Source organism: Spermophilus citellus (genome assembly GCF_964194105.1).
Source record: "Spermophilus citellus genome assembly, chromosome: 3".
Classification (NCBI taxonomy): domain Eukaryota; kingdom Metazoa; phylum Chordata; class Mammalia; order Rodentia; family Sciuridae; genus Spermophilus; species Spermophilus citellus.
The window spans coordinates 88,195,433-88,219,328 of record NC_138184.1 but is presented as its reverse complement, the minus strand read 5'-3'; the positions used below and the strand labels follow the sequence as shown (position 1 = coordinate 88,219,328).

Sequence of the window (23,896 nt, the reverse complement as noted above, 5' to 3'; positions counted from 1 at the left end):
TTCTAAAGCATTGTTCAAGGGAAATTTATTAAATATGTAGATTAGAAAAGAAATATTAAAAATCAATGATAAAAACTTTTTTAAACATTTTTTAATATCTCAACCTTATTTATTTATTTATTTTTATGTGGTGCTGAGGATCGAACCCAGTGCCTCTCATGCCCCAGGCGAGCACTCTACGACTGAGCTACAACCCCAGCCCCTAAAAATCTTCTATCTTAAGAAAGTAAAAGTATCTAGCACTGAGCTACCACTGGGGCTGCAGCTCAGTGGTAGAGCACTTGTCTTACATGTGTGAGGCACTGGGTTCGATTCTCAGTACCACATATAAATAAGTGAATAAAATAAAGGTCCATCAACAACTAGAAAATACATATTAAAAATATCTTTATCTACAACTAGGGGAAAAAAAGTAAAATAATAAAGTCAAAAATCAGTTGTGGGGGGCTGGGGATGTGGCTCAAGCAGTAGCGCGCTCGCCTGGCATGCGTGCGGCCCGGGTTCGATCCTCAGCACCATATACCAACAAAGATGTTGTGTCCGCCGAGAACTAAAAAATAATAAAAAAAATTCTCTCTCTCTCTCTCTCTCTCTCTCTCTCTCTCTCCTCTCTCACTCTCTCTTTAAAAAAAAAAATCAGTTGTGGGAGCTGAGCATGGTGATGCATGCCTGTAATATCAGCAACTCAGGATGTTGAGTCAAGAGGATCCCAAATTTGAGGCTAGCCTCAGAGCTTAGAGAGACCCTATCTCAAAATAAAAATAGGGTGGCGATGGAGCTCAGTCTCTAGTCCAAAAAAAGAAAGCAACCAGTTAACAGGGCTAGGATATAGCTTAGTTTGGTAGATAATGTACTTTTAGATTATACAAGGCCCTGGTTCAATCCTCAGCACCCAAAAAAAGTGAATTATTAACTTCATCAATAAGTTTATTAGAGGTGGGATGCGGCTCAGCGGAAGGGTGCTCCCAGGTTCAGTCCTCAACACTGATGGGGAGAATTCAACCGAAGAAATTCACCCAGTCCTTCAGGGACACAACTTCTTAAGTGGACACAAGAAAATTTCAATGATGGTTTAAAAGAAGCTGTAATTTAAAATCTGCCTCCACAATGAACACAGTATGCCCAATTCTATTAAACATTTAAGGAAGGGCTGGGTCATGGCTCATTGGTAGAGTGCTTGCACTAGGTTCAATTCTCAGCACCACATACAAATAAATAAAAAATACAAAGGTCCATCAACAACTAAAAATACATTTAAGGGGCTGGGGCTGTAGTTCAGTGGTAAAGCGCTTGCCTTGCATATGTGGGGCACTAGGTTTGATCCTCAGCACCACATAAAACTAAAGATACTGTGTGTTTATCTACAACTAAATAAATATTTTTTAAAAAATAAAAATACATAAGGAAGAAATAATACAAGTTTTACATAGACTTCAATAAGGGGAAGGGAAAAAATATTTATTGACTCACTTGATGATGTCAGCATAATTCTGTTATCAGAGGTCTGTTGGAGTGGTAGAGAACATGGGCGTTCTTGAGTGGTGAACAAAGGAGTGGCCTCCCAGGTCCTGTCCTTCTGTCTTCAAGCAGGCCTCATTCAGCCAGCATTATCATGGCCAAGGCCAGTAGCAAGGATGGAGACCTACAGTGACTGAAACTGAGCCTCGTAAGGGTCCTAGTCAGGAGCTGCTGCCCCAGGGTGCCATGCTAATCTCTTCTGTTGTAGTACTGTTCTTAAGTTTCTGTGGTCTCACAAATTTAGTGAGGCTAGACTTGAGTAAAAACAGTCTGCAGTGGCTACCAGCACTGGGATCTCCTCAGCCCCAGACTGGTCATTCTGCATGTCACTGCTCAGACCAAGATCCAGAAGGGACTAGATGTAAAGGACAATCCCCTTCTGTCCCATCCTGACTAATGTGATGAATAACTGCTTGGATGAGAGTCAGCATATAGACAAGCTGCAGTAGTAATGGAAGCTGTGCTGATGGGTTGAGAACACCATGTTGTGTGGTGGTAGAGCAGCAGCATGAGGCCAAGAGCAAGCTGAGGAGACTGAGGAATGGCAACGGCAGAAGCCAGGGGGTGTGTATTGGAGAAGGGAGAGCCTCCAGCAGGAATAGCAGAAACTTCAGGATAGAAGTCCGGCCCAATTGCATTTGGTTCCCATCCCAGTAAGCCAACGCCCAGTCCCAGGCTGTACTGCAGCTGTTTCTGAGAGGCCAGTTGCTTAGGTAGCAGAGCTGTGGTTAACCCCAGCGCCTTGCTCCCTGTACCAGTGTGGAAACCAGCTATCTGCTTTCCAGACCCTGCACAGGCGTGAGATAGATCTTCCTTTGGGTCCTCTAGCCCAATGGCCAGCGAAGAACTAGTCCTGTGTAACCGCTGTCTTCTGCCTGCAGTTGGATTTCTGTGTAATCGGGCTCTGCTAGAAGTTTCTCTTTTGGGGACAAACAAGATCTCACTATGTTGCCCAGGCTAATCTTTAACTCTTGAGCTCAAGTGGCCTTTTGAATAGTTGGGATTATAGGTGTATACCACCTTGCCTGGTCAGGTACACCTCTCCTAGATGTCAGGCTTGTCATCACCAGGTGGCTGGCTGCTGATTGGTACTTGAGACCTTTGTAGAACTTTGGTCTGTAGGGTTCCCTGGTAGAATTTGGAGAAATTAGGATAGGGGATAGTTACCAGAGAGAGGTAAAAAGCCTGCCTGCCTGCCTGCCTGCTTTCTTTCTTTTCTTTTTTTTTCTTTCTTTTCTTTCTTTCTTTAGAAAGCAAGCTGTATAAAGGAAAGACTCGCTTCTACTAAATGGTCAGTTATAGGTACATTTATTAAGCGTTTGCAAGTCACCCTTTTATTCCTAGCAAACCAGATCAATCAAAATGCAGTGTGTTAGGGAAGACTAGGGCAACACCACCCTGAGGGATCCACTTGTTCTCCAAGGATCTCACAGAAGCATTTCAGTGACCACATAGAGTCTGAGGCATTGAAGAACAGTCTGACCCCCTGCAGGCAGGTGACACAGCCTGCCTGCCTGGTGGCCTCCCACCCCAGCACCCGTTTTTCCTTTGCATCATTTTGCTGCCTCCCCAGAATTAAGCTGTCTCTACTGAAGTGTAGTGTCTGTCTCAGTTGGCAAGTACTTGAGTGACAAATATCCTCATAGCTGTGAAAGCCTGGGGCAGCTCCGCAGCATCCTTTCTCTGCTTGTGTGGCTGGTATGAAACTGGGACTGTCCAATCTCAGACCTCAGTTAAAACCATTGCTTGGCAGCTTAGGTAAGCAAGCAGGCAGGTCCTTTCAAAGCCAGACATGAGAGTGGTATTGCTACGACTATCAAGGCCACCCAAAAACTTGGCTTCACATGCAGGTTTACAGCTCTTTGACTCTAGACCCCTCACTACACCTGCTCAGTAAGGAGAAGCAAGTGGCACCATGGAACTGAAAGGTGGTACCTTAGCCACCAGGGTGACCGGCACAAGTACAAGCAGGACTGCCCCTTTAATCATCTGTCAGGTGGAACAGCTTGGCAAAGGGACCAGAAGTGATCGCGGTGCTGCTCACTTGCTGCAAAGTCCTCACGTTCCCCTTCCCAACTCAGAGAAGAGCCTGTCAATTAAGAGATCAAGGCCAGCTGTTTGCCCTCTTGGCGAGGACTGCCACCCTTGACCAGCTCCACAGTGCAAGAATTCACTTTGGTCTTTATTCCTCTACCAGGACCTTTTCCTTGTGTGGATCCACCACTTGCTCAGAGTCACGGCATGTTTCTAGAGCCATTGTTGATATAAATGCTTAAAGCACACAACATACACAGGATCCGGGTGCAGGATTCAGTGCTTACACCTTTTCCTTTGCCACTTATGGCAGCTCAATGGCTGGTAGGGTGATCTTGACACTCCTAGCCCAGGTAGGCTAGCTCAACACTCTGGTTGTAGGGCAACTTCCTAGATGAGATGCTGAGGTTCTTGGGGATTTCCATAATTAATAAGTGTGTATCTGATAGGGGGGAAAGCCATATAATTCATCATATAACCAAAAAATGGTGGAAGGCCATAATCTCCTTGGATGAAAAAAAAACACTTGATAAAATTTTGTCTCATCAGTTCAGTTGGGCATGTCTTTAGGAGTCGGGTGTTTAGGCAGAGCCTGTGCTGGTGTGCTCAGTGGCAACAGAGCCACTGAGGATCTCTATTCAGGCTGTCGTAGACTATGCAACAGACAAGAAAAAAAATCAGAAAAGCAGAAATATGTAATTGCAGCTAAGAGTGTAGAGCTCAAGGTCCTCAGTCCTGTCTAAAGCTGACCAGTTGGCATTGTGGCTTCCTCCCTCCTTAAAACAATACTCTACTTGGCCCTTAGGACTCCAGGCTCCTCCCTCCCACCGGCTCTGGCTGTCTTCCATGTCCCACCAGGAGTAGGAGGCCCCACATCTGGTCTTCGGCTCTCTCTGGTCCTATAAGTTTAAATACTATCAATGTGCTAAAGTCTCATTGTGGCTGCCAGCTGCCTAACACTATTTAGAATGCATAAGGCTAACAATCGTTTGTTGAGGTGCCACAGCATTGCCATCGCTGCAGAGCGTGGTGGGCAGACCTGCCTCTGCCTCCAGTGCATTGCCTAGTCATGTCATTGCACTAAAGGATCTGCAGGGACTCCGGTCTATGAGCTGTCTCCATCAGTCCTTCCTTATGTTGCAGCTGCACTGGCCCTCAGAACACACCAGGCTGCATGTTGTCTAATGGAGCTTCGACATTGCCACCACCTGGCTTACTCTGGGACTTTTTTTGGGTTTGCTCCCATTGCCACCTTCTAGAGCTTCTAGACACAATTTTCTATCCCCTTCTCTGTCTTAATTTTTTTTTCCAGCATAGCTCTAGAGTGTAAAATTAAAATTTACTACCTCCAAGACTAGGGGGCAGGGTTAAATCTATTCAGTGCCATCCCCTGGCATTTTGTCGAGTGGCACGTGGAAGCTGTGCAGAGATGGTCATCATCAGCAGTCTCTGTTCTCCTTATAGGTCATTAAACAGCTGATGAAAAAGGAATTCACTCTCGAGTTTTCACGCGATAGAAAATCAATGTCAGTTTATTGTACACCAAACAAACCAAGCCGGACATCCATGAGCAAGATGTTTGTGAAGGCAAGTATAAAGGTTGTAGTTGACGTATTCTTTTCAGAGTAAAGATCCTGGAGAGCCAGCAAGTGAAACTGTTGATGTAAATCTGTTAACATCTCCAGGGTGCTCCTGAAGGTGTCATCGACAGGTGCACCCACATTCGAGTTGGGAGTACGAAGGTTCCCATGACTCCTGGAGTCAAACAGAAGATCATGTCTGTCATTCGGGAGTGGGGAAGTGGCAGCGACACTCTGCGGTGCCTGGCCCTGGCCACTCATGACAACCCTCTGCGAAGAGAAGAGATGCACTTGGAGGACTCTGCCAACTTCATTAAGTATGAGGTAGCTGATGGTCTCCTCCCACACCTGCAGGGCATGTGTCCAGACTCTGCTGTTTCTGGTAGGAGGTTGGGTGATCTCACCAGGGACAGGGTGTGGCGGTTGGTTTTTCCACAGGCCACACACAGTCACCCTTAATGATTTAAGTTGTTGCTCTGAAGATAGGTAGTTAGCAATTAAGTAAAAGTCTGTTGCTTTCAAGGTGGAATAATCAAGATGAGCTTAAATAAGCTTATAAATTTACTTTTTAAATTTACATAAACTTTAAAAAACATTAATGGGGGATTGTTTTAAAATAATTCATTACATATTGAAAGTTGAGGGAATTTTTTCCACTTTTCTCCTCAGACTGGAATACTCTATCAGAAAAGTGACATCCTAAACCTCTGAATAGAAGGAACAAGCTTTGGTACTATGGGCCACCGAAGTGGCCAGTCTCAAAATGCTCTTATCAGTATGTTTTTTCCCCATTTCAGAATATTTTTATAAGAGTTTAAAGAATGATTTGGTAACAAGGGTGTTTAGTGACTTTTTTTCCCCCTCTTTCTCTCATAAGAAAATAATGGGCTAGGGATATAGCTCAGTGGTAGTTAGTTCAGCCTGTGGGCAACACAAGTCCTGTTTTAATTCATTGTGGCTCTCTTGCTTCAGACCAATCTGACCTTCGTGGGCTGCGTGGGCATGCTAGATCCTCCCAGAATTGAAGTGGCCTCCTCTGTGAAGCTGTGCCGGCAAGCGGGAATCCGTGTTATCATGATCACAGGGGACAACAAGGGCACTGCTGTGGCCATCTGTCGCCGCATTGGCATCTTTGGCCAGGATGAGGATGTGACAGCAAAGGCTTTTACAGGCCGGGAGTTTGATGAACTCAACCCCCCAGCCCAAAGAGACGCCTGCTTGAATGCCCGCTGCTTTGCTAGAGTGGAGCCTTCCCACAAGTCCAAGATCGTGGAGTTTCTTCAGTCCTTCGATGAAATTACAGCCATGGTGAGTGAGTGCGCATGGACAAAGGCTTCCCATGGAACAAGTCCTGCAGATCCTGATTTTGATCATTAAAATTTTAGTCACAGCTCCCTGATGTGGAATTTCTTTTGTTCTGATCTCCAGGCAATTTCTCTGAAATGCTAGCAGTTCATCAGTAGTTGGCAAGTTGTAAAGTCCTAGAGTATTTAAGACCCAGGAAGGCCTTTTAAACCAGAGGGACTGTTTGGTGATATCGTTGTCTTAGTTAAGGGTCCACAGTGTTTGCATCTTGCTGGGTGTAATGGCATAGTGCATGTGATCCCAGTGACTTAGAATGCTAAAGTAGGAGGATCCATTTTCAAGGCCAATCTCAGCAACTTAATGAGGCCCGAAGCAACTTAATAAGACCCTAAGCAACTTAATAAGACCCTATCTCAAAATAGAAAGGGCTGGGGATATAGCTCAGTGGTGTCTCTGGGTTCAATCCCTAGTACCAAAAAAAAGATGCATCTTATCAACTCAAACATGGTTTTTTGGGGGATATAATGGACCAGTGGTCTGTCACCAGTATTGGATAACCCCACTGTAAATTAGCTTTGCTAATGACTGTGCTTTCCATTTTGTTTTGTTTTTGAGATGCTGGGGATTGAACCCAGGGTCGTACACATGCTAGGCAAATGCACTGCTGCTGACATACCACTCCATCCCTTGCTGGCCTGGAACTTACCATCCTCCTACCTTAAGCCTCCCAAGTAGTTGAGATTATAGGCCTCTGCCACTATGCCAGACTTATGACTTCACTTTCTAAAAACAGTAATTTTGGTTTTGAAATGATCTCCTCCCTCCCCAACAGGTAACTACTATTTTGAAATTGGAGTTTAGTAAAAGTATGAAAAGCAGACATGGGAATGAGAAAATATATATGTATACATCTATATCTATCTATATATTAATCTATAGAGTATTCAGTGTTTTTGCATGTCTTTGAATTTTATAAGAAATCTGCACTTTTTCTTGAATTTTACCCATGTGGATTCATCTTGACTACCATATAAGTTGTATTTTTGGTTTTGGTGTAAATTTCAAGTTCCCTTTGTTTCATTTCTCTCTGAGGTCTCTGGTAAAGTTTTCGACACCAACTTATAATAGAGGAATTCTACAATTTTTCACCTAGAGACCCACTGATGTCCCTTTTACCTGATCAGTGAGCCTTTGCCCTGAGGTATGAATGTCACACAGCAGGTGTCCCAACCAACCATGGGTTTCCCTTTCAGACTGGCGATGGTGTGAATGATGCTCCTGCTCTAAAGAAAGCTGAGATTGGCATTGCCATGGGCTCTGGCACTGCAGTGGCTAAAACTGCCTCTGAAATGGTCCTGGCGGATGACAACTTCTCTACCATCGTCGCTGCTGTGGAAGAGGGACGGGCCATCTACAACAACATGAAGCAGTTCATTCGCTACCTCATCTCCTCGAATGTAGGGGAAGTCGTCTGGTGGGTCCTGACAGTACTGCTGAGCTCTTTTATCCACTGTGAAGTTCATGATGAGCAGTTCTCTCAGTGTGCTCTCTGCACGGTGGCTGCTTTGGTCTTTGTGCCTGAGTTGGGGGCAGGAGGAAGAAACACAGACCCCTTAACCAGACAAAGTTCTTTTTTCTCTAAAAGTTACCTTTAATACAAAATTGGGGTGTCATTGATGTTCTGTGGTTGCCTAAGTTTATTGCAGGTGATCCTTGTTGCTGTCTGTTGTGGGTTGCATGGAGGAGGTGAGGGGTGATGGTGCTATTTAAAGTTCCCCAAAGTCACTGAGGTCTTTGTCTTCTCTTCCTTGGGGACAGTATTTTCCTGACAGCAGCCCTTGGGTTTCCTGAGGCTTTAATTCCTGTCCAACTGCTCTGGGTCAACCTGGTGACCGATGGCTTGCCTGCCACTGCACTAGGGTTCAACCCTCCTGACCTGGACATCATGAATAAACCACCCCGGAACCCAAAGGAGCCACTTATCAGTGGGTGGCTGTTTTTCCGTTACCTGGCTATTGGCTGTGAGTATAGTTTTTATATTGATTTTTAAACAAAATGTTTATGGGTCAATGTTTTGTAAATTTATCCCTTTAGAGCATCTGTTTCCTATTTCCATATTAGGGTAGCAAAAAATGAAGGGTGTCCTCTTTCAGTTCGTAGATAATTAGCACCAAGGGATGAAACTGAATCCCCACTTCCATAAGAAAGAGAAAAGGGATGACTGCACATCACCAACTCCTGGTGCAGGCAAGGCTATTGTATATAACATCTCTCTGTAGAACTCATGTTCTTGACCAGGGCTTCGTCCTCTTCCCCAGGTCATAGGTTAGGGAAGTAAGGCCCAGAAAGATGAGGCCACTTCCTTAAGATCCCACGGGAGCTGGGTGCAGTAATCCCCGCAACTCAGGAGGCTGAGGCAGGAGGATCCCGAGTTCAAAGCCAGCCTCAGCAAAAGTGAGGCACTAAGCAACTCAGTGAGACCCTGACTTTAAATAAGATAAGGGTTGGGGATGTGGCTCAGTGGTCGAGTGCCCCTGAGTTCAATCCCTAGTACCAAAAAGCAAAAAACAAAACCTCACAGCAAGGTATTTAGTTTTAATGACACATTCAAAATTCAAAAAGCACATGGGCCTAAGGAGGAAGGATTCTCAGCCATTCAGTTCTCTCCAGCCTTAACAGTTTGTCACGGACTGTGTTCTTTTCCATAGACTCCAGCAGACAAGCAGTCCCCTTTGCTTTAATAAAAATGACAGTATGCTGTACTTGCCTGCATGGGGGACTTTGCTTTGCCCTCTTCCCATCTGGAGCAGCTGCATCTTTTTTTTTTTTTTTTTTTTTTTTAATTGGGGGGTGCAGTTCAGGGATTGAACTCAAGGGCAGGGACACTCAAACACAGAGCACATCCTCAGCCCTAGTTTTATTTAATTTATAAAGACAGGGTATCACTGAGTTGGTTAGTGCCTCACTTTTTTGTTGATACTGGCTTTGAACTCATGATCCTCCTGCTTCAGCCTCCTGAGCCTCTGGGATTACAGGTGTGCACCACTGTGCCTAGCTGCATCTTTCTTGTATCCAGCTGCCTTAGTGCTCCATGTGATTCTTGGGTTATGCATATGTGCACTTGTGATTTTTGGTGGATCTTACCATGAGGTTCACCTGAAGTCTGTTCTGTTGCTTCCTTGAAATGAACTCCCTGAATTCAGAGGTACCAAGAGAATGCCCCAGAGTGTGCTGGGGTCTGCTCTTCTGAGAGAGTTCCCGTGGCAAGGTTCTGCTAGGCCTTTAATGGGACAAATAAGTCATCTACTAGACAGCATCAGATTGCCCAGAAGTTACAGTTTGACCTGGTCCCCCAGAGCTGTGGCTTTATGTAGACTACGTGCCTGCAGACTTAAAGCACACACTCTTGAGAAGGTGCACTGAGTGTGGAGGTTGGAGAGCTCAGTGAGGACCTTTCCCCACAAATTCTGGAGGGAACGTTGCGTAGCTCTTCTGTACAGTAAACACCATGTCCTTCCTGAACCCTGTGGTCCAGCTGCTCTGGCTGCTGGCTGCAAGCAGTTTAGAGGAGCGGCAAGAGCTCAGTATCCACGTGTATCCATGTCTTTCACTGCCGTTCTCATGGGGATTGGCCCACGCAGCATCGCCTGCAGCAAGTAGTGCAGGCTGCGGCCTGGGTACCAGCATCCTGTGTGTTCCCAGGTTACGTTGGCGCTGCTACCGTGGGTGCTGCTGCCTGGTGGTTCATCGCTGCTGATGGTGGTCCAAGAGTGTCCTTCTACCAGCTGGTATTTGGTCCCCTTTCTTTGTGTACCTGCCATGTGAGGCGGTGTGGGCCCTTGGTCTTTCTCTGATTTGCGTGTGTGTTGAATCATCCTAAGGCTCAAAAGCAAACGTTTATATTTGAGATGATTCTGAGGGACCAGGGCTTCTCTGGGAGATGGGTGAACCCCTTGGCTGTTCTGGCCTTGGCGTGGGATTGGTGCCTGGACTTTATTTAGAGAGATTTGGCTGCTGGATTTTGTGGGGGGTGGGGGTGGGTGACGTGTGCTGGGGATCAAACCCAGGGCCTTGGCATGCGAGGCAAGCACCTACCAACTGAGCTACATCCCCTGCCCAGCTGATTGGAATTTGATTGGACTTTTGCAGAGTCATTTCCTCCAGTGTAAGGAGGACAACCCAGACTTCGAAGGAGTGGATTGTGCAATCTTTGAGTCCCCATACCCAATGACAATGGCGCTGTCTGTTCTAGTAACCATAGAGATGTGTAATGCTCTCAACAGGTTAGTATTTGTAGTAGCAGAAGTGAGAGCTCTGACCACCAGAGCACTAGGGCTTCTGTCATGGTCGATGGAGGGTCACAGGAAAGTTCTCCCCTCCCACAGAGAAGAGAACAAGCAGCACTAGTTTTAAAAGCCTAAGCTGTTGTCACCTCCAGGAAGTAGTGGGAGTGCTCAGCCACGTGTTTCAGAGCTCTTCTTTAAAAGAAACAGGAGGCCAGAAATAGCATCAGGACATGAATGCCAGCACCCACGGGGGGAGCGCTCGCCCTTCAGCATTAAGGCAAATGGTATCATCCAATTAGCCAGTGCCAAAAATGGAAATTTCTAAATAGCCCAAGAGTCCAGGGCAGTGAAGACGGCTGTGAGCCTGCAGAGATAGGATCTGCTGTCCCGAAGCCTAGGTATAAAATTGGCAGTTTGTCCTATATCTGAATATTGTCTTCCTTGACTTTACCACAATGGAAACTTGTCCCTAGAATCAGGTCAGGGGCTGACACCAAGGTAGCATCCACCTTACTGAAGTGTAGTTGGGTGTGGTATCTGGTTGCCACTGACACACACCTTTGAGGTGAGTTCACCTCCCTGTTCTCATTCTTCAGTTTGTCTGAAAACCAGTCCTTGCTAAGGATGCCCCCTTGGGAGAACATCTGGCTTGTGGGCTCCATCTGCCTGTCTATGTCACTCCACTTCCTGATCCTCTATGTGGAACCCCTGCCAGTAAGTGATTGTGGGACCCCAGGCTGGTGGCTGGCACCACCTGTCTGGCAAGTTTGAAGTTTGACGAGGCGGCTTCGTTTCAGCTTATCTTCCAGATCACACCGCTGAATCTCACGCAGTGGCTGATGGTGCTGAAAATCTCCTTGCCTGTGATTCTCATGGATGAGACACTCAAGTTTGTAGCCCGTAACTACCTGGAACCTGGTAAAGAGTGTGTGCAACCTACCACCAAATCCTGCTCGTTCTCGGCATGCACCGATGGGATTTCCTGGCCGTTCGTGCTGCTCATAATGCCCCTGGTGGTCTGGGTCTATAGCACAGACACTAACTTTAGTGATATGTTCTGGTCTTGACTGACAGCTCTACATACAGAAGATGTTTAACTTAATCGATTTTTTATTGTTTAAAGCAACTGTCTATTTCTGCTGAATTTTCACATGAACATATTGGCTGGTGAAGGAGGTTTCATACTCTAGATTTTTGTTTTGCTTTTTCTGACTCCAGTGGGGCAAGATTTTCCTTTTTTTATACACATAATTAAAGTGTCCATTGACATGTACAGAGAACTAACACTATTTTATGCAAATATTTTTTTGTAGATGAAAAAGCATGTACAGTGTTCTGTTTAATACTCATCCTTGTATAAAAATAGTTGAGCCAGCAGACATTGTCAGCAAATTAATTGGCAGCAGACTTTAGGAAATGAATGTGTGTTTTAAAAAAAAAAAAACAAAACCAACTAAATAGCATGTGTTGTGTTTTTTGCATGATTACCTGGATTTAATTTGATATCACAGTCTAATTTTTATTCATAAGCCAATTTTTCTGCACTGAGCAGAGTCCTGCTACCTCAGTCAGTATTTTTTGGTTTGCCACTTCCCGCACCCTCTCCATTCACCCCCACCCTGCCCCATCCCCCGTCCCGCTCGGCTTCTTCTGTAGGGTCTTGATGGTTCTGTTTACATCAGTCTTCATGAGAGGTATGCCTGTCTCGCTTGTGCAGAAAACATTGTTCCAGATTCAATCAACTGGGTTTATGTCCCTTCACATAGTTTTTAAAGTTATTTATTTAAATGTCTAATGTATTTTATTGTAACGGACATTGTTTTGCCAACATTGCCTAGATCTCAATGGCACTTCACAATCTAGTTCAAAAGAGAAAAATAAAACATTTTAAATGGACAGAAAATAACTGTCTTGTTCTTAACTCTTAAATTGTTCCCCTCGAACTATGATAGTCTACCTTCCTCTGAAGTTCTTAGCACAGAACCTCGGTTTAGCATGCTTGAGGGAAAGTGGGGTCCTGTTCTGCTGCATAGGTAGTTGGGGAATTTATTTTTTGATGTATAGGCACAGGTTGTCATCTAATATACATTTTATGCAAGTCTCTGCTGGCCTCATTTAAGGAACATAGGGCAAGCGTGTGTGCGCGGTGTGTGCGTGTGTGTGTGTGTGTGTGTGTTTTGTAAAATATGTAAATAGCACATGACCAAATGAACATATTGTATAGAACTATTTTTATTTGAATGTGGCACTAATCACCACCATTACTCTGACCAATGTTTGAGCATGTTCGAGATCAGTCTCACCAACAGTGTATGAGTCATTAACAGTCCTAACTGTGATGTTTTCCTCCAATGCCTTCCAACATCCATCAACTAACGTGAGTATTTTCTTTTCTGGAACTTGGATGCTTTAGCCTAAAGGTGACTGACTGCCACCAAACTACTATTGAGGTAGTCTTCGATAGTGTGCTGCATGGCAGCTCCCACCTGGTGGGTACGGGAGCTGCCGGAGGCACAGGAGACTTAGGTGCAGTACCAGCTGACTACAGAGGTGACACGAATGCCAACATGCTGCTTGGATCAGGGCTCCCGTAAGGTGCAGGGAGGGCCTACACCAGCCAGAATGGGGTGTGATGAGGCACAGTGGCACACACTTGTAATCCCGGCTGCTCAAGAGGTGGAGGCAGGAGGATCACAAGTTCCAGGCCAGCCTCAGCAACTTGGTGAAAACCTGTCTCAAAATAAAACAGGACTGGGGATGTGGCCCAGTGGTAGAGTGACTGGGTCTAATCTCCTATATCTAGAAATTAAAATTTTAACTAAAAAGATGTGAGGGGGCTTTGGGTCTTTATCAGCTGCAGGAAGTCACCCCCGAACGTGCTCCTTGTTCGTTGAAAGCAGACGCTGGCAGCATGGCGACTGACAGAGTGAACAGGGCGTCAGTAGGTCTGTCTTAAGTAGGCCACCTTCTCTTGCCTATCTGGGTCACATCCTTTGTGGCTAGGCTTGTCTTAGCTCCAAGGGTGTGTTCATGCAGTTGCAGGCCCGGCTCTGCTCAGTCCGGCAGGCCTGACCATCATTAGCCAGAGTGAGGAGGCCTGTGGCAGCTTCCCCTTCCTGTGAGACCCTGACTCTTCTCAAGAAGGTCCTCGGCTTCTGGTCACTGACATGGCCAGAGGTGATGCAGATGGAGTTAGGAGAATGTGTGGGTGTCGAGCAGAAGGTGCTGGGTTCAGAGGCCCACCTGTGTGGACATTCTAAAAGCACCGTCCCCTTCAGGCACACCAGAGGCTTTCAGAGCTGCTTACAGGGAGCTGTGACTCTCAGGAGCCAAGGCAGGTTTGCCCACCAGAGAATGTTGGGAAAGTTTTGCCATTTTGGACATTATGGATGACAAGAGGATTCAAGTAAATCAAATGGAAGGGTGGCGTCTGACCTGCAGATCCAAAGAGGACATCACAGAGTTTGCTGGGTGGTGCGCTGTGCAGTGGAAACCAAACAACCAAATAGTTGACTTTTCCTTGATTTAGCAGACTTGACCCAAACAAGTTGAGTGGTGTGGGCTACCATAGGAGCCACAGATACCCCAGGCTGCTCTGGGCCAGCCATTGCCTTGTGGTTTCAGCTTCAAGCACCTCCTGGCTCTCAGCTGAACTAAAAAGACCAGGGCATCACCATGACCACGGGCGCAGGCCTCCGCCGGTGCCCTGCCCTGTCTTCACCCAGCACCCTCACAAGGGAAAGTAGTAAGTGGACAGCAGTGTCCTTGTAAGCTCCCGTGTTCCTGGGGTCAGCTCTTCCCCAAAACCTGACTCTACATTCTTTTTGGAGCACCAGTGGGCTGCTGGCCCTGTTCCCAAAAGATGAGCATCTCACAGGTGCCCTCAATGGGTGCCAGTCCAGCTGCTCATTCTCAAAATGCAGGCAGGCCATTCCAGAGGAAACTGTTGAGAGCCAGGGGAACCTGAGCAGCCTCTTCAGTGGCTAAAGGAGGTGGCCAGACCTTAGGAGTGTCTGCCCATAGCCCAGGCACATGGTGTCCAGAAGTCATGGTCACCCAGCTCTTGTCAATACCAACACCCTGAAGCCCACAAGGAGGGAAGTCTGGGGACTTTACCGAGGGACTGGTGATAAGCAACCAAGGCACAACAGCGTATTTCAGCACTGGCAGAGCTGGGCCCCAGCTCTGGCCACCCTTGGGAGGGAGGGAGGAAGGGGGGCAGGGTGGGAAGGCCTCAAGCTGCTGTCGCATGGCTCACCCCCTCTCCATCTGCCTCACCTCTGCATGGCTGACCAAGACCTTCCTCTGGCCTGTCTCACTGCTTTCACACCTGAAATGGTTTAAGTTTTTGCCTCATAGGATTCATTCTGAGTCAGGTGTCCTTTGCTGTGTAGGCAGATGACACAAGGGCACTGTCATTGAGCCAGTGCTTTTAGATGTGACCCAGTGTGGGCAGTGCCTTGGGGACAGTTAACCAGAAAAGCTGTTCTTGAAATACTGGAGATAAGGTTGTCGCTATAGGTCTCTCAGATAGTTGTTCTAACATTTCCTCCTCATGTTTCATGAAGCTGATTTCCTCTCTCTTTCCTTTTCAGCAATACTGGAGTAACCGCTTCCTAAACCATTTTGCAGAAATGTAAGGGTGTTCGGTTGCGTGCATGTGCGTCTTTAGCAACACATCTACCAGCCCTCTGCATGATTGATGTTGGGGAAAAAGAAAAGTAGAAAAAGTTCCCAACTCGTGTGTGATGTGGAGGAAATGTGTATTACCAGTGGGGTTTTTAGCTTTTAAATCAAAATAATGTAAATGTACAATTTAGCCTAATCAGAAAGCCTCTTCAGAGAAGTTTGGTTTCTTTGCTGCAAGAACAGTGAGGTTCTGAAAACCTTATCTAACAACTTAGAAGCAATCAGCCAAGTCTCCACATTTCTCTGTGCAAAATGTCATAGCTTATATAAATGTACAATATTAAATTATGATGCATGCCTTCAGTTGTAAGTAGCCAGATTTCTCTACAGTGACCTTGAAAATGCTACTTTTTAATTGGCCCTGTACAGTTTGCTTATTTATAAATTCATTTAAAAAAAAACACTATATTGAATGGTTAAAATGTAGGCCTCCAGTTCATAACTTCAGTTATTTTTGAGTGTGCAGAAAGCTGTTTCACACTGTATTAAATGTAACTTATTTAATGAAATCAGAAGCAGTAAACAGATGTTGGTGCAATACAAATATTGTGATGCATTTACCTTAATAAAATGCTAAGCGTCAGTTTATCCCAACGCATGTTTGACTAGACTGTAAATAGAGATCAGTTTGCTTCACTCTGTGCTGTAAAAGCGTTGCACAGACATGGTTTCAGGTAAATAAATCTATTCTACATTAAATTCTCAGTGTGATATTGATGTTCTGTAGGAGGGCAGAGACGGGGATCCAGGCCTTGTGTGGACACAGAGGCCGGAACTACTTGGACTTGGCTTTGTGGGCAGGCTAGCAGAGCAGAAGGTCCATGTGTATGAAGTATTTCTGTAAGAGGGAGGCCTGCTCTGGCTCTTGCTCTTGCTCTACAAGGGCCTGAAAACCAAGTGTGCCTCACAGAAACAGGCCTCACTTCAGTTATTTTTGAGTGTGCAGAAAGCTGTTTCACACTATTAAATGTAACTTATTTAATGAAATCAGAAGCAATAGACAGGTGTTGGTGCAATACAAATATTGTGATGCATTTATTTATCTTAATAAAATGCTCAGCATCAGTTTATTCCAACTGTATGTTAAAGCCCTGGGTTAAATCCCTAGTGTGAAAGCTGAGCCAGGCAACTGGGAAGACTTGGGCAGGAGAATCACAAGTTCAAGGTGAGCCTCAGCAATTTAGTGAGACACTAAACGACTTAGTGAGAGACCCTGTCTCAAAAAGGGCTGGGGATGTGGCTCAGTGTAAAGTGCCCATGGGTTCAATCCCTAGTACCAAGAAGAAAGAGCTAAGACCCAACTTTAAATACAGCCACCTGGAAAAGTCGGCAGACTGGAACCACCAAATGCAAAATGTGAGATGTCACATTACCTCCTGTTGACTGACTAGAAAGAGACAAAGTGTGACCAGAAATGCTACTGGAATTCATCAATTTAATAATTAGTTGGAGCCAGGGGTATTAGTAGAGTGCTTGCCTTGCATGCAGAAGGCCCTGGGTTCAATCTCCAACACCACAAAAAAGTAAAATAATTAGTGCTTATATGCCAGGGGTGGGTTTGGGGTAGGGCTCTTTCTAATTCCCTTTTATCATTTGGAAAATAGTAGGACCAGGCATGGTGGTGCACATCTGTAACCCCAGCTATTCAGGAGGCTGAGGCCGAAGAATCTCAAGTTTTGAGGCCAGCCTGTGTGTATAGGGAAACCCTGTCTCAAAAAGGGTTAGTAGAGAACTTGCCCAGCATATGTGAAGCCCTGGGTTAAATCCCTAGTACTCCTGCCCCTGCCCCGCAAAAGGACATAAATTAAAAATATATATATATAATTCTTGCCAGTTGTACTGATAAAGGAAAACATTTGATAAAATTTGGCATTCATTCTTAAACAAAAATTGTATCCATAATTATCATTTATTATAACAACCTGGGGCTGGGGTTGTGACTCAGTGGTAAAGTGCTTGCCTGCATGTATGGGGTTCAATCCCTAGCACCACATTTTAAAATGAAAAACACTGACTGAAACATTTGGAAGTGTCCAACCACCATTCTAGAGATAAATGTCTCAAAAATGAATAAAAGCAACCAAGGGTCCTGTTGGATAAATGGAAATATCCTAGAAACTCAGAGGAGCTGATGCCTCAGTGTGAGTGGGAAAGGTAATGGTGCATATAAGACAAGACTACACCCTCAAAAGATAAGTAGTTAGATGGCCTAAGGGAAAACTTGGCTAGCTTATAGGTGTGGAATGATGTTCTACTCCACAGTCAAAAGTCACAAGATAGCTGCCCATCGACTGAAAAATTCAGGTCTGCTAGTACCAAGGCCATGGTGCATACAGCATCCTGAGGTGGTTGCTGGGACTGTGAACAGTCGACAGCCACTGTAGAGAATAGCCGGGTATTAGGCATGGACTCATGGGCCACACAGCACAGCATTTGCAGAGGGAGATCAGCAACAGCAGGAGAGGTAAAGTGAGCAGCTCTCCATGACAGTGGGTCAGCTCTCTGTGCAGGAGCCACATCTGCAATTCCAGTTACTGGGGAGGCTGAGGCAGAAGGATGGCAAGTTTGATGCCAGCCTCAGCAACTTAGATCCTTTCTAAAAATAAAATGGATAAGTAGTGAAGCACCCAAGTTCAATCCCCAGAACTGGGGGGGGGGGCACAAAAAACGTCCTCAGGTGCATGTCTGCAGGGTGGGCCCTCGGGCTCTCCTGGTTCCCCCTGAGTCCGAGGACACCACCGTTCTCCAGTGAGAAGCTCGGATTCCAGGGGCAACACAACCGTGCCCTGAGAACACTGTAGCACTGCCCTGGGGCCACTCCAGAGGGACCTGGGAGCCAACCAAGAAAGCTCCTGAGAGCCAAAGGTGGAACCACCTGACCGCAAAAGAAAGCCCTTTGGAGCTCAGCCCTGACTGCAAGCGCCCTGGGGAAACACAGGGGAGCCACCGCCCTCAAGGAGGCGCTAACCCGCCCTTACCGCTGTGCAGTGTCTTCCTCCCAAAAAGCACACGCAGTGTGGACGGGGAGAAGCGGCTTCACGGTGGAGACAGGCGGGCAGCACCCAGCCATGGTCTGAGCAGACGCCTGTGGTCTGAAGAGCACAGCCCCTCTGTAGCCGCCTCCCTAACACGACCCTGCATGGCCACCAGGAAAACAGCTGACAATCCCCCAAGAAGCCCCTGAGCAATCAGTGCCGAACAGAGGGGTGCGAGGAGAGGACAGCCACTGATGTGGCCCAGGCACCCAGCAAAGCAAAAGTGCAATGGCTGGTGGGACAAGGGACAGGGGGGCCCAGGAGCTGTCCAGTGAGGTCCCGAGGCTGTCTCTCCCTCCTGGCAGACAGCAGGGCGGGGGAAGACCACTGCGACCACCCTGGCCCCCAGCACAGCCTCCAGCCCGGTCCTGAGAATAACTCCTGAACCCAAAGCGCCCAGGCCTTGGAGGGGTTCACTCCCCGAGGTGGGGCTTCGCCCAAGCCCACGGGAAGGTCCGGTCCCCTGGCGGACAGCCGAGGGGAGGCTGCCGCAGTGGGGGCCTGACCGAGTCAGGGCTCGCGGGGACAGCCGCCCGCCCTGGAAGGCCCAGGAAGGGCCCTCCTGCCCGCTGAATCCTGATGGGAATTTGCCCAAAGAAGAAGGGCGGGAGCACAGGGAGGCCGGCTCTAAACAGGCCCCAGCGCCACCCGAGCCAGGAGCCCGCAAGCCGAGGAAGGGCCCAGCGCAGAGTGGACCCTGGGCTCCGAGACAGAGAGCACGGCCAGCCTGACACTGTCACCATGACCACAATCCTGAGAAGAGCCATTTAGAAGTGGCTGTTGGAAAGCAGAGGTCCCCTTCATCCTCAGCCACCTCCATGGCTTGGGCCCAAGGGAGGCAGAACATCGCGGCAGAAAGGGGCAGCCAGGGCGGGGAGATGGAGGGAGAGCAGAGCAGCCGGGGACAAGAGCTCCAGGGCCACCTGGCCGCCCACAGCCACGGCCCCGCGTTAATCCATCAAGTGACCAACCCATTGACAGGTCCCAACTCTCACGATCTAACCTTCTCACCTCTGGACGTGGCTGCGTAGCCCAGTGAATTCGTGAGTTTCTGGGGGGACATCTCATATCCAAACCCTAAGAGCTCGGGGCCAGAGACCCCGGACAAATGAAAACAGCCCGTGGTCCCTCAGCTTGTTCACTGTGTGAAGGGCCACTGTGCTCCAGCTGAGGCAGAGGGTGACAATTAGGCAAAATGGTGGGGCATGGCCCCAGTGCAGCTCAGGAGACCAGCTCAGAGCTGCAGCACACCTGGGGGCGTTGCTCACACCTGTCGCTGTAGAGTGGTGTGACAGCACCCACAAGCACCTCCCACACACAAGACAGGAATGTCCCAGCAATGAACGTGACCTCTGCATAGCCTGGGAAAGCCATGCCAAAACATGTCCCTAACAGCACAGCCCATGACAATCACAAGCCAGACTGGAAACGAGTGTCTGACAGTAGCAGAGGGGCTACAGCAATGATCCCACCCACAGATGGGACCCTGCAGCACGGTCACAACAAACATGAAGGAAGGGCACGCTGGCCTCACGCAGAAAGCTGCCATGTGACCAGCGGGGCAAGAGCACAGGGCTGTTTTCCCAGAGAAGCCAGAGCCCGGCCCACTCCAGGGAGGACACGGGAAGCACGTGTTCCTGTGACTCTCACCAGTCTCTGTGTCTTTGTGACCAAGTGGGTTTTTATAGAACATATGACACAGACATGCTGCATTTCACAAAAATTAGGATGCGTTAGCAGGTGATCTGGGTGGTGAGATTGTAGCCATTTCTTCACTTTTTTAAGTGATAAAATGTGACAAGAAATTCACCATCGTTCCCATTTCTTCAGAGAGCTACTCAGGGCGTAGAAGTAAGTACCTTCACATGTTCAAGGACCAGCCACCCCCAGCCTGGCACTACCCAAGCTGAACTTCACAGGTTCCCCCTCCTCCCCCAGCCCCAGTAACCTCAGAAGCGGGACAGTTGGATCAGATGGTCATCCTAAGAATTGGACTCATGTAAATGGAATCATGTCATTTATCCTGTGTCTGGCTTCTTTCATTTAGAAAAATTCCTCAATGGGGCTGGGGATGTGGCTCAAGCGGTAGCGCACTCGCCTGGCATGTTTGGGGTGCTGGGCTCAATCCTCAGCACCACATAAAAATAAAGATATTGTGTCCACTGAAAACTAAAATAAATATTAAAAAAATCTCTCTTCCCCCTCCTCTCTCTCAAAAAAAAAAAAAGAAGAAAGAAAAAAGAAAAAGGGCTGGGATTGTGGCTCAGTGGCAGAACACTTGCCTAGCATGTGTGAGGCACTGGGTTCGATTCTCAGCACCACATATAAAAAAAATAGACAAATAAAGGTCCATCAATAACAAATAAAATATTTTAAAAAAGAGAAAAATTCCTCAAAGTACATCTATGTTGTAGCTGTGTCAAAATTTCCAATTTCCCCCTTTTTCCCCCCAGTACTGGGTATTGAACCAGCAGCTCTTAACTTTTTATTTATTTTGAGACAGGATCTCGCTAAATTTTGAGACTGTCCTCAAACTTGCAATCCTCCTGCTTCAGCCTCACAAGTCACTTAGATTACAGGTGAGCACCACCCTGCCCAGCCAATTTCCTCCCTTTTAAAGCTGAATACTATTCCACTGTCTGGCCCAGCCACACTCTGCTTACCCATATACACTCATAGGTAGATACTTGGTGGCTTGTACCTTTGGGCTACTGTAAACACTGCTGCTATGAGCACAGCTGGACAAGCATCTGCTCAAGTCCTTGCTTCCATTTCTTTTGGGTGTTTACTCAGAAGTGGGACAGTTGAATCAGATGGTCATACTGTTTATATTTATGAACCATCAGGCTCATTTCCACAGGGGTCACACCATCTCAAGTTCCCACCAGCAATGCTCAGTTATAATGTATTCTATTTTTAAATTTTCTCTCTCTGTGCTGAGGAACCACCCAGGGCCTCACGCATGCTGAGTACATGCTCAACCGCTGAACTCGGCCCTTGTGTTTTCTTTCCTTGGCTGCTGGGGGACCAGACTTGCAGGCTTCGGCTTATTCTTGGCTTAGTTGGTGCTGTGTGGTTGGTGACAGTGACATGTTCTGCTCTGCCAAAGATTAGCAACCTCCTTCACAATCTGGAAAAACCCCACATACTGGCTGGTGAGGCCCAGGTGAGCCCAGGGCAGGTCTATGGAGCTTGCCCAGGCCTGGAGACCTCTAGGTGCCCCAAGAGGGGAGGTGGCAGTTCAGGCCCCACCTGCTGCCCTGGGGCAGGGAGGCTCCTTGGGAAGTGGAAAACCTGAGTCAGGCACTTACCTCAACAGCGTTCACAGTGCCAGGCGCTCCTGGTGACCTGTGGCTACCACCTTCACAGAGGCCGCAGCGAGGTGCATGTCCAGCCCAGCTTCTGCCTGTGGTCAGTGGACAACGCAGCTCCTGCGCACAAGCCTGAGCAGAGGCTCCAGAAAGCTGACCACGGCAGTTTGCAGCAAGCTCTGGGGGTGGCTCCACCAGGCCTGGGCCTGCCCCAGGTGAGCCAGTGCAGGCTGGGAAGCCACAGGTGAGGCCCATGGAGGCCAACTCCTCCCACCACAGGCTGCAGGGCAGAGCCCCAGGTGTGGCTCCTGGGACCCTGGAACTCCCCTTCCCCAGGTGTCTCAGTATTTGGTCCAGGGAAGCCCTGTAGAGAACAGGAGGCCAGGCTGGGAAGTAATGGATGATGCAGGCTCAGGACCCCAGGCCTACCCCTGGGTTTAAACCAAGGTCTGGTGCTGGATGACAATCTGCATCACTGACACGTGCGCTTTGAGGGTTATAGGTTTGGGCAGAAACTGCCCTCATTCTTTGAGAATTTAGAAGCAGGAATGTGGCTGGCTCCCCATCGGCCCTGTGTAGGGACCAAACCTGCCAGGTCGTTGGCGCCCAGCAGGGCTCATAAGTGGAGAGGACTGTGAAGGGCAGGGAGTGTTCTTGGCCTGCCTTTGTGCTTAGTGGAGACCTTCAGAAGGAAGAGCAGGTGCGCTTCAGATACCACCAAGCCATTACCAGGGACCTGGGGTCAGGGGATCCCACCTGATGGAGCTGAGGGCGCCATGCTCAACATCTCCAGAGTTCACTGAAGCCTCAGCCAGGGAGCAAACAAGGAAGCTCAGGCTGCACAGCTAAATGCCTGGTGGCCCACTGGCCAGAGCTCCTGGAACCCAGCACGGCCTTGGAGCAATCTGAAAGGAAGGGAGATGACAGGACACAAAGACACCTCATGCTGATGCATGAAACTACCTCAAGATTCCTGTGGTGACCATGGCATTGTGGGGTAGTCCCTCCTTAGACTGCTTGGTCTCCCAGGAAGTGGCTCAATGTGACAGCCACAGCTTCACAGCTGTCAATGTGACAGCTGGGCTTCCAGCCCTTGAAGTTTTCTGTGAGAAAGTTGGTAGTGACAGGGCCAAGCTCAATCCCCACCCCCATACCCCCACTCTGTACTGGGGAATGAATCCAGGGGTGCTCTATCACTGAGCTAGACCCCTAAATCTTTTTGAGACAGGGTCTTACTAAGTGGCCCAGGCTGACCTTGACCTTGGGATTATCCTGCCTGTTTCTCAAGATCACAGTCATGCAATGCAGTGCCCACCCCATCCCAATCTTTGATTTGGACCTGGAGTGTGTTCTTAGCCCCGCAGCCACAGCTGCCACCCCCTCCCCCAAGTCACAAGCCAGTGCTGGAGCTGCGGAGCCATGAGGAAGCCAGCTGTGGTGCTGCCAGGATGGAGGCCGAGGCCTGCAGACGTCAGGTCACAGGGACCCAGAGGCTCCTGGCAGAGCTGAGGGACCTGCCGAGGAAAGGGGCCCAGGCCCCAAGGCACATTCTGTGCACACAGGAACCTTGCCTGACCTGCAGAAACAGGACTGCAGACGGAGCCTGGCTTCCTCCATCTGCAATGGCAGAGGTTTCACTGTTTCTCTCAAAGCCCTGACTGGTCACAGGGCTGACAGAGCACCCAGGCTTCGGGCAGCACCTTCTCCTGGCTGTGCATTTCCTCCAGCTGCCCACCGGGCTCATCAGAAATGGCTCAGGTCGAGCGGCCCAGCACAGACCTTGAGCCTCCCAACAAAGGCCACTTTCACAGTTACTGTGCCCATTTTAAACTTTTCACTTACATCAAATTCACATTTTAGCCAGGTGTGGTGGCAAATGCTTGTAATACCAGCAATTATAGAGGCTGAGGCAGGATTTGCAAATTTGAGGTCAACCTCAGCAATTTAGAACATTCAGCAACTTAGCAAAACCCAGCCCCCAAAAAAAGGGGATATAGCTTGGTAGAGTACCCATGGGTTTAATCCCCAGTTTAAAAAAAAAATCCAAATTCGCATTTAAAAACACTTTAGATAGGTTACTTTCTTTCAGTACTGGAGACTGAACCTAGGTACTCTCTGCCACTTTAGTACTTTTTAAA

The 23,896-nt window shown here is 47.9% G+C and overlaps 1 protein-coding gene across 2 annotated transcripts in view; it reads left to right on the top strand.

The window, feature by feature from the left end:
- Positions 1–16,111, top strand: part of ATP2A2 (ATPase sarcoplasmic/endoplasmic reticulum Ca2+ transporting 2) — a 58,048-nt gene extending 41,937 nt beyond the window's left edge. Inside the window, exons 12-21 of one of the 2 annotated variants that reach the window (XM_081284746.1) lie at positions 5,017–5,139; positions 5,238–5,456; positions 6,105–6,440; positions 7,691–7,911; positions 8,256–8,458; positions 10,140–10,225; positions 10,587–10,720; positions 11,320–11,437; positions 11,521–11,641; positions 15,319–16,111. In XM_081284746.1, coding sequence (XP_081140872.1) covers positions 5,017–5,139; positions 5,238–5,456; positions 6,105–6,440; positions 7,691–7,911; positions 8,256–8,458; positions 10,140–10,225; positions 10,587–10,720; positions 11,320–11,437; positions 11,521–11,641; positions 15,319–15,332 — 1,575 coding nt within the window. In that variant the 3' untranslated portion in view covers positions 15,333–16,111. Of the gene's footprint in view, positions 1–5,016; positions 5,140–5,237; positions 5,457–6,104; positions 6,441–7,690; positions 7,912–8,255; positions 8,459–10,139; positions 10,226–10,586; positions 10,721–11,319; positions 11,438–11,520; positions 15,154–15,318 lie in introns of those variants that run through there. The other variant, XM_081284745.1, reaches the window with a different exon arrangement.
- The last annotated feature ends 7,785 nt before the right edge of the window (positions 16,112–23,896 follow it).